This window comes from Podarcis filfolensis (genome assembly GCF_964270895.1).
Source record: "Podarcis filfolensis genome assembly, chromosome: 10".
NCBI classification, from domain to species: domain Eukaryota; kingdom Metazoa; phylum Chordata; class Lepidosauria; order Squamata; family Lacertidae; genus Podarcis; species Podarcis filfolensis.
In genome coordinates, this window is record NC_139612.1 from 15207151 (window position 1) to 15221128 (window position 13978).

Sequence of the window (13978 nt, forward strand, 5' to 3'; positions counted from 1 at the left end):
TCCAAATTTTACACAAATCAATGCCAAGTTACATAAAATTTAATACAATTTCCCCCCAAAGTTGACTTCCTGTTCTTTGTCCTAGATGCATCCCTACTTTCCCCCGATGCTGCTTGATATTACATATTTATTTCTACAGTGGTACCTTGGGTTACATACGCTTCAGGTTACAGACTCCGCTAACCTTGGGTTAAGAACTTTGCTTCAGGATGAGAATAGAAATCTCGCGGCAGCAGCAGGAGGCCCCATTAGATAAAGTGGTGCTTCAGGTTAAATACAGTTTCAGGTTAAGAATAGACCTCCAGAACGAATTAAGTTCTTAACCCGAGGTACCACTGTAATTCATATTTCATTCCTTATATACAATTAACAATTATTATTATTTAATTATTACTTTTCCCATTTTCATTATCCATCAGCTGCCGATTTATAAATTCCTGCTCGTATATTTACATAATAATAACCCATTCCCTTAAAGAACAGAGGTTATACATCCCCTTGTGGGCTTTCCATAGGTGGCGCTGTGGTCTGAACCACTGAGCCTCTTGGGCTTGCCGATCGGAAGGTCGGCAGTTCGAATCCCCGCAACAGAGTGAGCTCCCGTTGCTCGGTCCCTGCTCCTGCCCACCTAGCAGTTTGAAAGCATGCCAGTGCAAGTAGATAAATAGTCACTGCTGCTACGGGAAGGTAAATGGAGTTTTTGCGTGCTCTGTTTCCATCATGGTGCTCTGTTGTGCCAGAAGCAGTCTAGTCATGCTGGCCACATGACCCGGACCCACATGTGGACGAATGCCGGCTCCCTCGGCCTGAAAGCGGGATGAGCTCCGCAAGCCCATACGGTGGTACCTCGGGTTACAGACGCTTCAGGTTACAGACTCCGCTAACCCAGAAATAGTGCTTCAGGTTAAGAACTTTGCTTCAGGATGAGAACAGAAATCGTGCTCCGGCGGCGTGGCCCCAATAACTAAAGTGGTGCTTCAGGTTAAGAACAGTTTCAGGTTAAGAACGGACCTCCGGAACGAAGTTCTTAATCTGAGGTACCAAGTTGCCTTTGACTGGACTCAGCTGTCCAGGGGTTCTTTACCTTTACCTTTACCTTAGGTAGTTAGGAGAGGAGAATTCTGAATAGACAGGACTTGTCTGTTCCAGTAGAACTCTTTCTGTGTTCTTATTACTACTCTAATGGGAACATTAGATGGATGTTGATGGATGGCCATCCTGACTCGGCCCCAGACACACTGACCAGATGCCTGGAGGCTGTGGCTGGATGGTTACGTGGGAGCCGGTTGAAGTTAAATCCTTCGAAGACAGAGGTCCTCTGGCTGGGACGGGACGATATGGGATTGAGGGGGCAACTCCCATCTCTTGCGGGGGTGCAGTTAGTGCCAGCACCGTCCGTTAAGAGTTTGGGTGTAATCTTTGATACCTCCCTCTCTATGGAGGCGCAGATTACAGCTATAACAAAGGCGGCATTTTTTCATCTCCGCCAAGCTAAGCAGTTGGCCCCTTATCTCTCTCGCCCTGACCTAGCCACTGTGATCCATGCGACGGTCACCTCCAGACTGGATTATTGTAACTCGCTCTACGTGGGGCTGCCCTTGAGACTGACCCAGAAACTCCAGCGGGTGCAGAATGCCGCGGCGAGACTCCTTATGGGGTCTTCGCTGCGAGACCACATTCATCCGGTACTATATCAGCTGCACTGGCTCCCGGTGGAGTACAGGATCAGGTTTAAGGTGCTGGTTTTAACCTTTAAAGCCCTATACGGCCTAGGACCCTCGTACCTACGGGACCGCCTCTCCTGGTATGCCCCACAAAGAAACCTACGGTCTGCAAATAAAAACAGCCTGAAGGTCCCAGGCCTCAGAGAGGTTAGGCTGGCCTCAACTAGAGCCAGGGCCTTCTCAGCTGCGGCTCCAATCTGGTGGAACGCTCTGTCAAAAGAGACTAGGGCCCTGCGGGACCTGACATCTTTCCGCAGGGCCTGCAAGACAGAGTTGTTTCACCAGGCCTTTGGTCAGGGCGCAGCCTGACTCCCTCCTCTGGCAACCTGCACAGAGTTTTGCTTAATGGTTGCCATCAACTTGATTTTAATTAATTTTTATAATGAAATATTTTTAGAATGTTGGTTTATTTGATTATTTGATTGTTGTTAGCCGCCCTGAGCCCGGCTTTGGCTGGGGAGGGCGGGATATAAATAAAATTTATTTTTATTATTATTATTATTAACAGGCTCTCTTTATCTCAAACAGAAATATTCCCCAATACCTGCCATCTAAATCTTTTCAACTGGAAAACCTGGGACCTGCTGCACACAAAGGATGAATTCCATCGCTATGAGTTCTAACAAGAAAGGCACAGCAGTCTGATCTCACTGCCCCCAGTCACAGTGAGTCCAAGACTATGTAGACAAGGATGGAGAACATGTGGCCATCCAGCTGTTGTTGGAGTCCAACTCCCATCAGCTCTAGCAAGCATAGCCAATGGTCAGGGATGATGGGAGTTGTAGTCCAACAACATCTGCAGGTCCTCGGGTTCTTCACACTTGCACCAGGCTAAATCGCAGTTGGAATTACAGTTGTGAGGATAAGACAGGAACAGCTTAAATCACTATGGCAGTTTTATTATGATGTTTCAGGTGATAAAACACATGAAGCTAGATGTAAGTTTATATCCCTCTAACAACCCCCTTTCCCACCTCAGGACTGCTGTGTTGCGGGGCCAGGAGATGAGAAAAACAGCTGTGGTGGGAGGCAGGAGACAACATTGTCACTGAAGGTCATCCCAGCTTGTAAATTAAGGTGCGACGCAAAACAGACATAAAAATAGCGAACAACGTTAACACCCGGTATGTGAAAAATTGACCCAGGGGCACTCCTAGAAAATGTCAACATATGGAAAGGAACTAAGACACATGGCTAAGGAACCATAATACAGTGGTACCTCGGGTTACAGAAGCTTCAGGTTACAGACCCCGCTAAACCAGAAATAGTACCTCGGGGTAAGAACTTTGCTTCAGGATGAGAACAGAAATCATGCTCCGGTGGTGTGGCGGCAGCGGGAGGCCCCATTAGCTAAAGTGATACCTCAGGTTAAGAACAGTTTCAGGTTAAGAATGGACCTCCAGAACGAATTAAGTTCTTAACCTGAGGTACTACTGTAGTAAATATTCAAGACAGGTAAAGCTTAACTCAAACTTACCGCGCCTCGGGCCGGTGTCTCCAGCTCTGATCACGCTGTGGGCTGGAGGCGGAGGAGCATGTGCCCATATGCATGCAAACATGTGATTTCTGGCGCACGTCCGGGTCGGAGGAGCACCGAAAATAGCTTGTGTGCATGTGCACGGGCCTCCTCCGACCTGGATGTGCTTTGGAAATAACGCTTGCACAAATTTCTGGTGCTCCTCCAACCCGGAAGGGGGCAGCCGCGCAGCGCCAGTAAGAACGGGCAGCAGCAGCAGGCGGCGAGGGTCGCTGCTGGCCGGATAAACAAGTCCCTCGGGCCGGCTTTAGTTTGGGGACCCCTGGCTTAACTAAACATTTTTTTAAAGGATTAATCCAGATGTTTTGGAACTACAATTCCCATCACCCCTGACCACTGGTCCTGTGAGCTAGGGGTGATGGGAGTTGTAGCCCCAAAACTTCTGGAGGGCCAAGTTTGCCTATGCCTGCCCAGGTGGATATATCAAGCAGACTGAAAACAGTCTTGGCTCCATTCGTTTCTCTCATTCTTCCTCCTCGCTACGAAATGGAAATGGCAAAAGCAGAGAGAGAAGGAAGAGTGTGAGCACTGGCAAGACCCAAAGGAGGTGCAGCATTCACATGCAACTGGCGTAATTCTCCTGGACCCCCCTGCAATTACTATGGCGTTCGTGGGGTTTGGCATAGGTAAAGGTAAAGAGACCCCTGACCCTTAGGTCCAGTTATGACCGACTCTGGGGTTGCAGCGCTCATCTCGCTTTATTGGCCGAGGGAGCTGGCGTACAGCTTCCGGGTCATGTGGCCAGCATGACTAAGCCGCTTCTGGCGAACCAGATCAGCACGCGGAAATGCCGCTTACCTTCCCGCCGGAGCGGTACCTATTTATCTACTTGCACTTTGACGTGCTTTCGAACTGCTAGGTTGGCAGGAGCAGGGACTGAGCAACGGGAGCTCACCCCGTCGCAGGGATTCGAACCGCGACCTTCTGATTGGCAAGTCCTAGGCTCTGTGGTTTAACCCACAGCGCCACCTGCGTCCCAGGGATTGGCATACAAACCACATAAAGGAAGGGTTGCAGCTCAGAGGCGGAGCCCATGCAGAGAGTCCCAGGTTCAATCCCTGTCTTTTTCAGTTAGGCTGGAATAATAATAATAATAATAATAATAATAATAATAATAATAATAATAATTTATTTATTTATAATTTATACCCCGCCCATCTGGCTGGGCTTCCCCAGCCACTCTGGGCGGCTTCCAACAAAATATTAAAATACAGTAATGCATCAAACATTAAAAGCTTCCCTAAGGTCTGGTAGTTGTTTGTTCTCTTTGACATCTGGTGGGAGAGCGTTCCACAGGGCAGGTGCCACTACCGAGAAGGCCCTCTGCCTGGTGCTCTGTAACTTGGCTTCTCTCAGCGAGGGAACCGCCAGAAGGCCGTCGGCACTGGACCTCAGTGTCTGGGCAGAATGATGGGGGCGGAGAAAATGCTCCCACCTCCAGATCTGCAGACAGTACTGAGCTGGGTGGGCCTGACTCAGAAATATGGCACTTTCCTGTGCTCCTGACATTCTGGGGGTGGGTTAAATCTGCATTATTTAAGGTATTTATGTTATTTCTGGGAGAACTTTCTGACAGGAAGAGCTGTTTGGCAGTGGAACCATTTCCCTCAGGAGGTTGTGGACTCTCCTTCCTTGGAGAGATTTTAAGCAGAGATTGGATGGCCATCTGCCATGGATGCTTCAGTTGAGATTCCTTCATTCCAACTCTACACTTCAATTCCACATTTTGGGGCAAGTCCACACAAGGATTCTAACAACAGGGGAGAGAAAATGTGCCTGTCTTACATGTTAAATACCCTCTACCTCACCGCAGATTACTTCACCACTGTTTATGCACGGATGGCCAAGCCTGACAGCCGTTCTCAGCGGAATATGAGGAACAGAAGGAGCTCCAAATAGCACTCAACAAAAGGGAGCTTATCTGTGTCAAACAGTTCTTCCCTGTGCGCATCCTTCTGTATCTGACAGCTGTCAGCCTCCTCTATTTTACTCACAACACCTTCCTGTGTCAGAAACACAACCGATGCTAGAGGTAAAGTAGTAAGGAGATCAGCCCTCACACAGCCTGTTGCAGGCAATAAAATACCAGCCTCCTTCCCTGTCCGCCTGAGGTTATTGGCATTTTAACACCAGCAGAGAATCGGCTGGTGAAGCCTAGAAAGGCAAATGGGGCAGAAAGTCCATGCAGCCTTTTAAATGAAAGAATCCTGTGAAGGCACCCATATCGATGTCTGGAAACCCATTTGCCAAGAGTAAAATTTTGCTTCCTATCGCCCGCCCCCCCCTTAAACAGGAAGTTTCTAACACCACAGGAAGCAAGGCAATAAAAGTGAAAAAAAGAAGGCGGCAGAGAAGATACATTTCTCCACGCACATTTCCACATTGCATAGACGTGGGCTTCAAGATGTGCAGGGCAAGAGGGGCTTTTCGGTAGTTGCGCCCACCCTGCGGAACGCCCTCTCAGCAGATGTCAAACAGGTAAACAGCTTGGTCGTTTTTCAAAGACATCTGAAGGCAGCCCCGTTCAGGGAAGTTTTTAGTGTGTATTTTAGTATTGTGCTTTTACTATTTTTCGTTCAGAGCTGCCCAGGGTGCCTGGGGCAACCCAGTCAGATGGGTGGCAAATAAAATTATTATTATTATTGGAGTTCCATCAATCACACGACACGGAATATGCACACCATTTGAATGGCAATGCCCTTTCACCCCCCCCCAATATTTTAGGGGGAGAGGGCGGTGAAGGGACCTCGGCCCCCTAGGATTATGTTTTTATATGTTTTTTTTAATTATTATTATTATTATTATTATTATTATTATTATTATGTTTTTATATGTGTTGGAAGCTGCCCAGAGTGGCTGGGGCAGCCCAGTCAGATGGGCAGGGTATAAATAAGCATATTATGATTATGATTAAATAGGACGTCCCTATTTTCATTTGTGAAATATTGGAGGGTATGGGTGGGTCACAGTATAGATGTGCATTTCCCCCCCCCCCCAAACAAGCTTATCCGACCACAGACCCCTGCACTTCCCCAGCTCTTAACCTCGGGCAGAGCGTCCTTCAGACGGGCGAGCAGAAAAAGTCCGAAGCGCTGGGTTCGAATTCGGCGCCCGCTCGCCTCCGCCGATCCGGGCGCGCGGCGAATTGGCGAGGCGCAGCTGAGAGCGCAGACGGGAAGGCTGTGTGTCGAGCGCGCAAGCAGCAGCAGCAGCAGCGCGCAAACCTCCCCAGCCCCCTTTTTCCAGAGTCTGCGGGGAAGCAGAGAAGTTGCGAGGCGCCCATTGTTCCCCCTCCGGCGACTCCGGGATCGCTGGGGAACTTGGATAGAGTCTCCCCGCACCCCCTCGCCCCGCTTTCCTCCGGGGCTGCTTCGCCTGCTGCTCCTCCTCGCCCTGCACCCCGGGGTCCTCCTTCCTCCCCTCGCCCCGCTCCAGACTCACCAGACGGCGCCGTAGGCTCCGGATCCCACCGCCTGCAGCTCCCGGTAGCGCTCCCTCACCTCCCACGCGGTCTTGGTGATCTCCTGCCGGTAGAAGCCTTTCTTAGGGGAGGACATGGCAGCTTCCCGCCTCCCCCGCGCCGCCAGCTCCCGGCGAAAGAGAGCAGCAACCGCGGCGGGAGGCGGAACCGCGCGCGGAGGTGGCGCGCCTCGCCTTTGCGCGCGCCCGTCCGCCTTCTGTCTCTCTCTTTCTCCGCCTGGGCGTGCGTTTCTCTTTCTCTTTCCCAGCCTCTGTGGAGGAGGGCGGCTCTCGCTCCTTCTCTCCCCCTTTCTTTTCCACCATTCACCCCCTTTGGTGGGCGGGGATCGCGCTGCAGGCAGCGTGGATGGATGGATGGATGAAGGTCTCGCAACATGCGCCCTCTTCCTCCAGGCCGTTTCCTTTCCCATTTTTTTATTTTGGAGAGGTCGATTGACAACGTCGCTGGCTAGCTGGGAAAGAAATCTCTCTCTCCCGCCCCCCCCCCGCACCCGAGGTTATATTTTATTACATTTCAAAAGTTTCACAGTGCCGGATTTAGGTATAAACTAAGCATACTATTAGCTTAGGGTCCCACTCTCTTGGGCCCCCCCCAGAAAAAAATTAAAGGGAAAAAAAACTGGATGTATATTTCCAAAATATACTCTACTTCTTCTTAATTGTATTTCAGTTCAACAATTTACTTTGATACATATTTTGTTATGTGCAAATGGCTTAGATCCATAAATTACCATATAGCATATATTCGACACAAAAAACACATAGCTGTCAACTTTTCCCTTTTCTTGCGAGGAATCCTATTCGGAATAAGGGAATTTCCCTTGAAAAAGGGGGAAATGTTGACAGCTATGAAAAAACAGCGACAATTTGTTGTTGACAAAGGACAGCTGGACATATAAAGGGCTCCATTACCTTCAGTAGCTTAGGGCCTCATCAAACCTAAATCTGGCCCTGTGTATACACTCCAACACATAAATGTCTCTTTTGTTTTGTCGACTTCCCAGCCTGTTTCCCATGGTGGTATTATTTATTTCTCCCCCTTTGCTGCACCATATCTTCTATCTCTTCTATCATAGGAGCCAACTCCTAGGGGCTGAGGGGGTCCTTGCCCCCCATAAAATATTTGAGGGAGCTGCCCCCCTAAAGTTGATGGGCATAGTCAATCAAATCAATCACATGTCATATAATCAATTATGTGGTTCAGGGCTTACCTGGCCCCTCCTAATGTTTTCTTCAAGGTGGCACCTGGGTCTTATACCATAACAACAATAATCTCTAATTCCTTCTGTTGCTCATAGTTCAAATCCTGCTCGTGAATTCGTCATACTATAGCATTTCTTTCAGTAATCCGAATAAGGCTTCCATTCTTCCACAAAACTATCACCATTAAGTTCTCTTATTTTGGCTGTTAACTTTGCTGATTCCACATAGTCCATCACCTTACTTACCCTTTCTTCTTTGGAGGGAACTTCTTCCTTCCATTTTTGTACATAAAGAATGGAAATGGCGGGAAAGAGAAATCATTTTTTATCTCCTCCTAAATAAGCACTATGGTTTTCACATTGTTGTTTGCGTGTGAGGGTTGCACTTTTGATTGTCAAGTATCACCTTTGAGATGGTTGGCTAGAAAGTGGATTTTGTAATTGAACTGTCCCTGGTGATTCAAACTAAATACACATCTTGTAGTTTTAAGAGCCTCTTCCACAGTGCTCAGTCAAGGCATGAAAGCAACATCTGGTATACAGACATAATGCATCTGGACTTGGAAGCTCTACTCAGTCACGAACTTCCAAATCCAGTAGCAGTGTAACTTATTTGTCTTTATACTGTTGTTATTTTTCATTCATGCACAGCACACACACACACCCTGTTAGTGAATCTGGAAATTCTTCTCCAGATACATTTTATCCATGGTATCTTTTCATGTGCCTGATTTTCCATCCCCATCTATGTCAACAAACAATGAAGTTCCTGAGTGAAAATAGTGGATTAGGAACAAGAAAGAGACTTGTGGAACCTTGAATATGAATAAATTTAATTAGGGTATATAATTCAAATTATTTACAGTTTGCCAACTCTGGAACAGTCCAATAAATTACACCGCACTATTTTTCTATAAGCATCAAGAACCATGAATGTAAGTAGCTGCTGCGACTTGCAAAATTAATTCAGTTGCTACCCTTTCATCTCTTTCATAAGCAGGGCAGCTAAAAAATGGGAAAGGGTGCATTCCCCACATTTTTCCTTATATGTGTTTGTGATTGGAGTCTGCAGCTGGTTTACTTGCAATTGCAGGATTTGTGGCAGACTTGTTACTTCCTTCGCAGAACTGTGTGACTCATTCACCTCTAGCAATAACTGTCTGTTTTGCATATCATGGTTAATCCACCTTAACCTTGCCTGTAAGTGGGAGGTAAAAATTGTGGCCATCACAAATAACTCACCAAAAGGGAGATTTGCCACAGGCTGAACTAAAGAGTGTCTGCGGTGACCCAGTATTTACGAGATTTGGCGTTGTTTCCAAATGGTTCCAGGAGAGAACCTGTTTTTAGGGTTGACTGAGACCGTCTCTTTCGACATTATGCTTTGGGCAGAGAGGCAGTCATGAAAAACATGACAAACATGCCTTGTTTTCTGTCACACCTCTGGGCTTATAGGCCAGAACAGTTTTTGAAGTGGAAGCATCATAGGAAATGAGCTTTGGTACCATGATTGTCTCTCTGCATGGTAGCCAGCAGCACACAGTGGAAGGAAACCATTTCAATGGAACTGGACCTTGGTTTCTAACAACTTAATAATAGCACATTGGAAAATAACTGGTTTGTTATGAGCTATCCTTGCCAGCAGGATCAAACAGATTTTTAAAAAGCTGCATTACCGTAGGATCAATCAGGTTAACAAGGTGAGAAGGAACGATAACAGAAATACAAAATCAATCCCGTGCGTAGGAGTATATTCCAGCTGGTGGTCTGTATTTATTTGGGCACGCTAGTGTCGTTTTGGAACAAGAATATATTCTATAACCTGCACATTTGCTGGAACATTACACACAAATAACCAACAGTTGTTGGGAGCACAAAATACAAAAGGGTTGCATAATCAACATGCGAGACAGTTCCCGTCTGCATTTGGGAAGACTGCCAATATTCATAGCTTGGACTCTTGAAGAAGCCAAACCATTTTTTTTTAAATGACTTCCCGTTTTTGCAGCTCCTTGCTTCCAGCTGGCTTTTGACAGAAATTGTAGCAGTGGGATTTCCTGCTTCGGCACGGAGGGTGGATGAGATGGACCTTGGAGGCCCTTTGCATACTCTTGAGTGTGTGACCAACTGTTTACATTTCCCTGCTCTATGCTAGTGTGAACAGATCTGCCAAGGCAGGCACATCATACTTCTGGTGATGGGCTCTAGTCTACAAAAGCTTACGCCACAGTACACCTGTTAAGTCTTTTAGGGTGCCACAAAACTGTTGTGTATGAGGGTAACCCCAGGATCAAAGATGGTACACTGAGAGATTCTGAAATATTAAACCTTGCCAAATTCTCCATGTTAAGATTTTATTACAGTGGTACCTTGGGTTAAAAACTTAATTAGTTCTGGAGGTCCGTTCTTAGCCTGAGGTATCACTTTAGCTAATGGGGCCTCCCACTGCCGCCGGAGGACGGTTTCTGTTCTCATCCTGAAGCAAAGTTCTTAACCCAAGGTACTATTTCTGGGTTAGCAGAGTCTGTAACCTGAAGCGTCTGTAACTCGAGGTACCACTGTACACAATTTTAGCAGCCATTCACTCCCTTTTTGAGGACGTTCAAAATGGCAAGTACTTAGAAGGTTGAACTGCTATTACATATTGGTAATATGAACTAGATGTATTTAATCTCAGATCTGAACTAGATGTATTTAATGGACATATTGATATACACATTACCATACGCCGGCCAGAGTTGTCCACCCACTTCTTTATACGTTCTATAGTATGCTGCAGGTTTTATTTTATTTTTAATCCAAAGACATTCTAGTTTCAGCTCATGCACAGCACATACATTTTTACCCAGATTAAAATAAATTGCCATCATAAAAATTTTTAAAGCACAGGAAACATGTTTTGTTTTCAAAACAGTTTATTGACAGGGGAGGAACAGGCACTCCAAAATTACAGAGAAAGTGCTCTAGTGGGGAGCTAGATCTTCAAAGAACTCAAATGTGTGCGATAAATTCCACTCATTAGAACTTGACACAGTGGACCATTTTAGGGCTAGATCACTAGTAAAACTGTGCTCTGCAGTTTTCTACAACTATAGGAAAAATGACAGCAAACTCTAATGACAAAACAATGATCTTACTCTCTGACTTCCAACTGTCGGTCAATCACTCCAGAAACTCTTAGCATGGTCATGAAAACCACTACAGGTATCTATTATGACTAACTTATTACAGTGGCCCCTTCTCTTAAAGGCACTATCTATAAATTAAAAAATAAAATAAACATAACACAACATAGAATTAAGGTAACTCTTAAAAATAATAAATTGTTTGTATGGGCTTCTATTGTTGTTTCAACATACATTCATGCTTTAACTGTACAACCTCAAAATAATATTAAAATCACCGTTTTTGGCATCACAACCAATAGAATGAGACATGCAGAGAAGACACAGTTTTTTTTTGTAAAAAAACAAACCCTCAGTGCATCATTTGTCATGATGAAGCAGTTCTTAATGTTCTGTAATTATTACATTCGTAGTACAAGGCAAAACACACCCCGGATACATTTTCCTTCAGCGCTATTTATCTGCTTTCCCATAGCTTTTCCAAGATCTTTGGATAGTAAAATCTACGCTTGTGGTATATGAAATTAAATTGCAATGCAATCCGTTTAATAGTCTTCATAGTACAGCATGGCAAAAAAAAAGATAAGGTTCTGGATTTATTGTTCAATTTCAAGGCTATCCATCTTTAAATCGGGTGCTTTGAAGCTGATCACTTCTTCATATGTAAGTTCTTGAATGAGAGAGAGAGAGAGAAAAAAACCCAACGTGAATATGAAATATTAGTAATTTAGATACGCATCAGGGCGTTGAAGGCAGAAGGAACACACATATTCAAGGAAATGTCTGTGGTTGTTCGCTTTCTCAACACAGAGAGACATACAAGTTTAATATACCAAGAACCTGAACCTCAGATTTGCTGTGCCAACAACTATATACTGAAGGATAGTCTGTGCTGACTACTGTACTGTAACAAACCATCGCTACAAAACCCTTAAAAACACATTTTTCTCTAGCACTGAGGATGAATGACCCAACTCTGCAGGAAAACAATCAGCTCCAGTAGACAGATTTCTGCATGTCTTGCCGATGACCGTTTAAATACATTTCCCTATCTGTGTAAGGATCCTAACTCCATTAGGATCATTAGAAGTCTCGCTTTTTAAAATAAAAAAATTGGAATGCACAGTCCATATCAGGAACACACTGTGTCGTCTGACTAGTTTGCCCAGGATACAAAATAACACAATTTCCCCACATTGACATGGACATATCAACTACAGAAACTTTCCTTAAATTTGAATGAAAGTACCTACCTGTCTCGATATTTGGTTTGAATGATCTCATGGATGCAAAACTTTAACGTTCTGCTTGCACGCAGACAGTGCTTAAATTAAAATAGAACAGCTGAGCGTAGAAAAATGGTCTCTCTCACACTCAGACATGGTGGAGGTGATGGAGATGAGATGTAGTATTAAAAGAACAACAACTGGTTTCTGGGTCAAAATCAAGGTACTTGTAGTAGTGTTTAAAGTCCTAAATAATGTAGCCCCACCCCACAAAACTGAGCAATAATCTCTTCCCCCCTTCACCCACTTAGGTGTTAAGATCAGTAGATCTTATGTTAGTGACATTACTATACTTACAAATTAAATTAAAAGCCCACCCAGTTCTTCTGAAAGAACTAGATAAGGCAGCTCTAGGGGGAAATCTTAGCATCTGGATGCTGATGAGAACTAATGCTAACATAGTTTGAAACACTTTAAATTTCAAAACATTGCTTCTACAACTTTAAGATGGTTTATGGTGGAAAACAGTACAAAACCTCTAAAACATGGAGCGAAAGCTTTTATGAAACTAAAACAGACATTTTAAAAATCGAAACTTAAGAGAGATAGAATCAAAATGTGTTGTGGTTAATGATGGTTGGCCACATCACAGCAACAATCTCTGGTAAAACAACGTATCTTTCTAAAATCGAAAGCCCAGTGTATGTAAGGATTTCACTTCTGCTTTTCTTTGTGAGTTTTGCTAGAAGGCATTTCACTGAAACATTCCTTATATAATACCCGTCTTTGGGTGAAGTGCATGCGAATAATAATAAAACCAGCTTGCCTCAACATTTCAAGTGGTAGGGGGGAAAATACAACTGTGTCCTCTACCTCTTTAAACCAAGGGTTGTCTATTATTTAAAGAAAGGGAGGTTACTGCATTTTACAGAAATAAATGTTGATAGGCAGTGTGTGGGGGGGTGAATTAGTGTGTAACAAAGAACTTCTTTCTCACGGTGTGAATGCACATTCCCACCCCCCACCCCCACCCAGTGAATGGTAATTTGTTATGAGGTTATTTTGTAAAGACTAGCATAGGCTTCCTCAACTTCGGCCCTCCAGATGTTTTTGGCCTACAACTCCCATGATGCCTAGCTAGAAGGACCAGTGGTTAGGGATGATGGGAATTGTAGTCTTGAAACATCTGGAGGGCTGAGGTTGAGGAAGTCTGGTCTAGCAGAAGGTGGACTCCCTAGCTATACAACTGGACAGGCTATCTTATCCCAGATTGGTGGATAAGGACCACCATCACCAACAAGTTGTGGAAAAGACAACACAAAACTCTCTCAGCTAAAGTATTTCCATAGCACACATGTGTGCATTGACTTAAAATTCTTTTAATTGGGCCACAGGGTACATTGGGAATGAGGTTATTTTGTAAGGTCCAGCATAGGCTTCCTCAACTTCGGCCCTCCAGATGTTTTTGGCCTACAACTCCCATGATGCCTAGCTAGAAGGACCAGTGGTCAGGGATGGTGGGAATTGTAGTCTTGAAACATCTGGAGGGCTGAGGTTGAGGAAGTCTGGTCTAGCAGAAGGTGGACTCCTTAGCTATACAACCGGGCAGGCTATCTTATCCCAGATTGATGGATAAGGACCACCATCACCAACAAGTTGTGGAAAAGACGCCACAAAACTATCT

General features: G+C 45.1%; 2 protein-coding genes across 3 annotated transcripts in view; both read right to left on the reverse strand.

The window, feature by feature from the left end:
• The window catches only part of MAPK12 (mitogen-activated protein kinase 12), a 43096-nt gene extending 36098 nt beyond the window's left edge, over positions 1-6998 (reverse strand). Inside the window, exon 1 of the mRNA XM_083575331.1 lies at positions 6703-6998. Within this exon, the coding sequence (XP_083431457.1) occupies positions 6703-6818 (116 nt within the window). The 5' untranslated portion in view covers positions 6819-6998. The remainder of the gene's footprint in view (positions 1-6702) is intronic.
• A 3842-nt stretch (positions 6999-10840) lies between these two features.
• The window catches only part of MAPK11 (mitogen-activated protein kinase 11), a 61898-nt gene continuing 58760 nt past the window's right edge, over positions 10841-13978 (reverse strand). For both annotated transcript variants that reach the window (XM_083575330.1, XM_083575329.1), the window contains exon 12: positions 10841-11738. In XM_083575330.1, the coding sequence (XP_083431456.1) occupies positions 11665-11738 (74 nt within the window). In that variant the 3' untranslated portion in view covers positions 10841-11664. The remainder of the gene's footprint in view (positions 11739-13978) is intronic.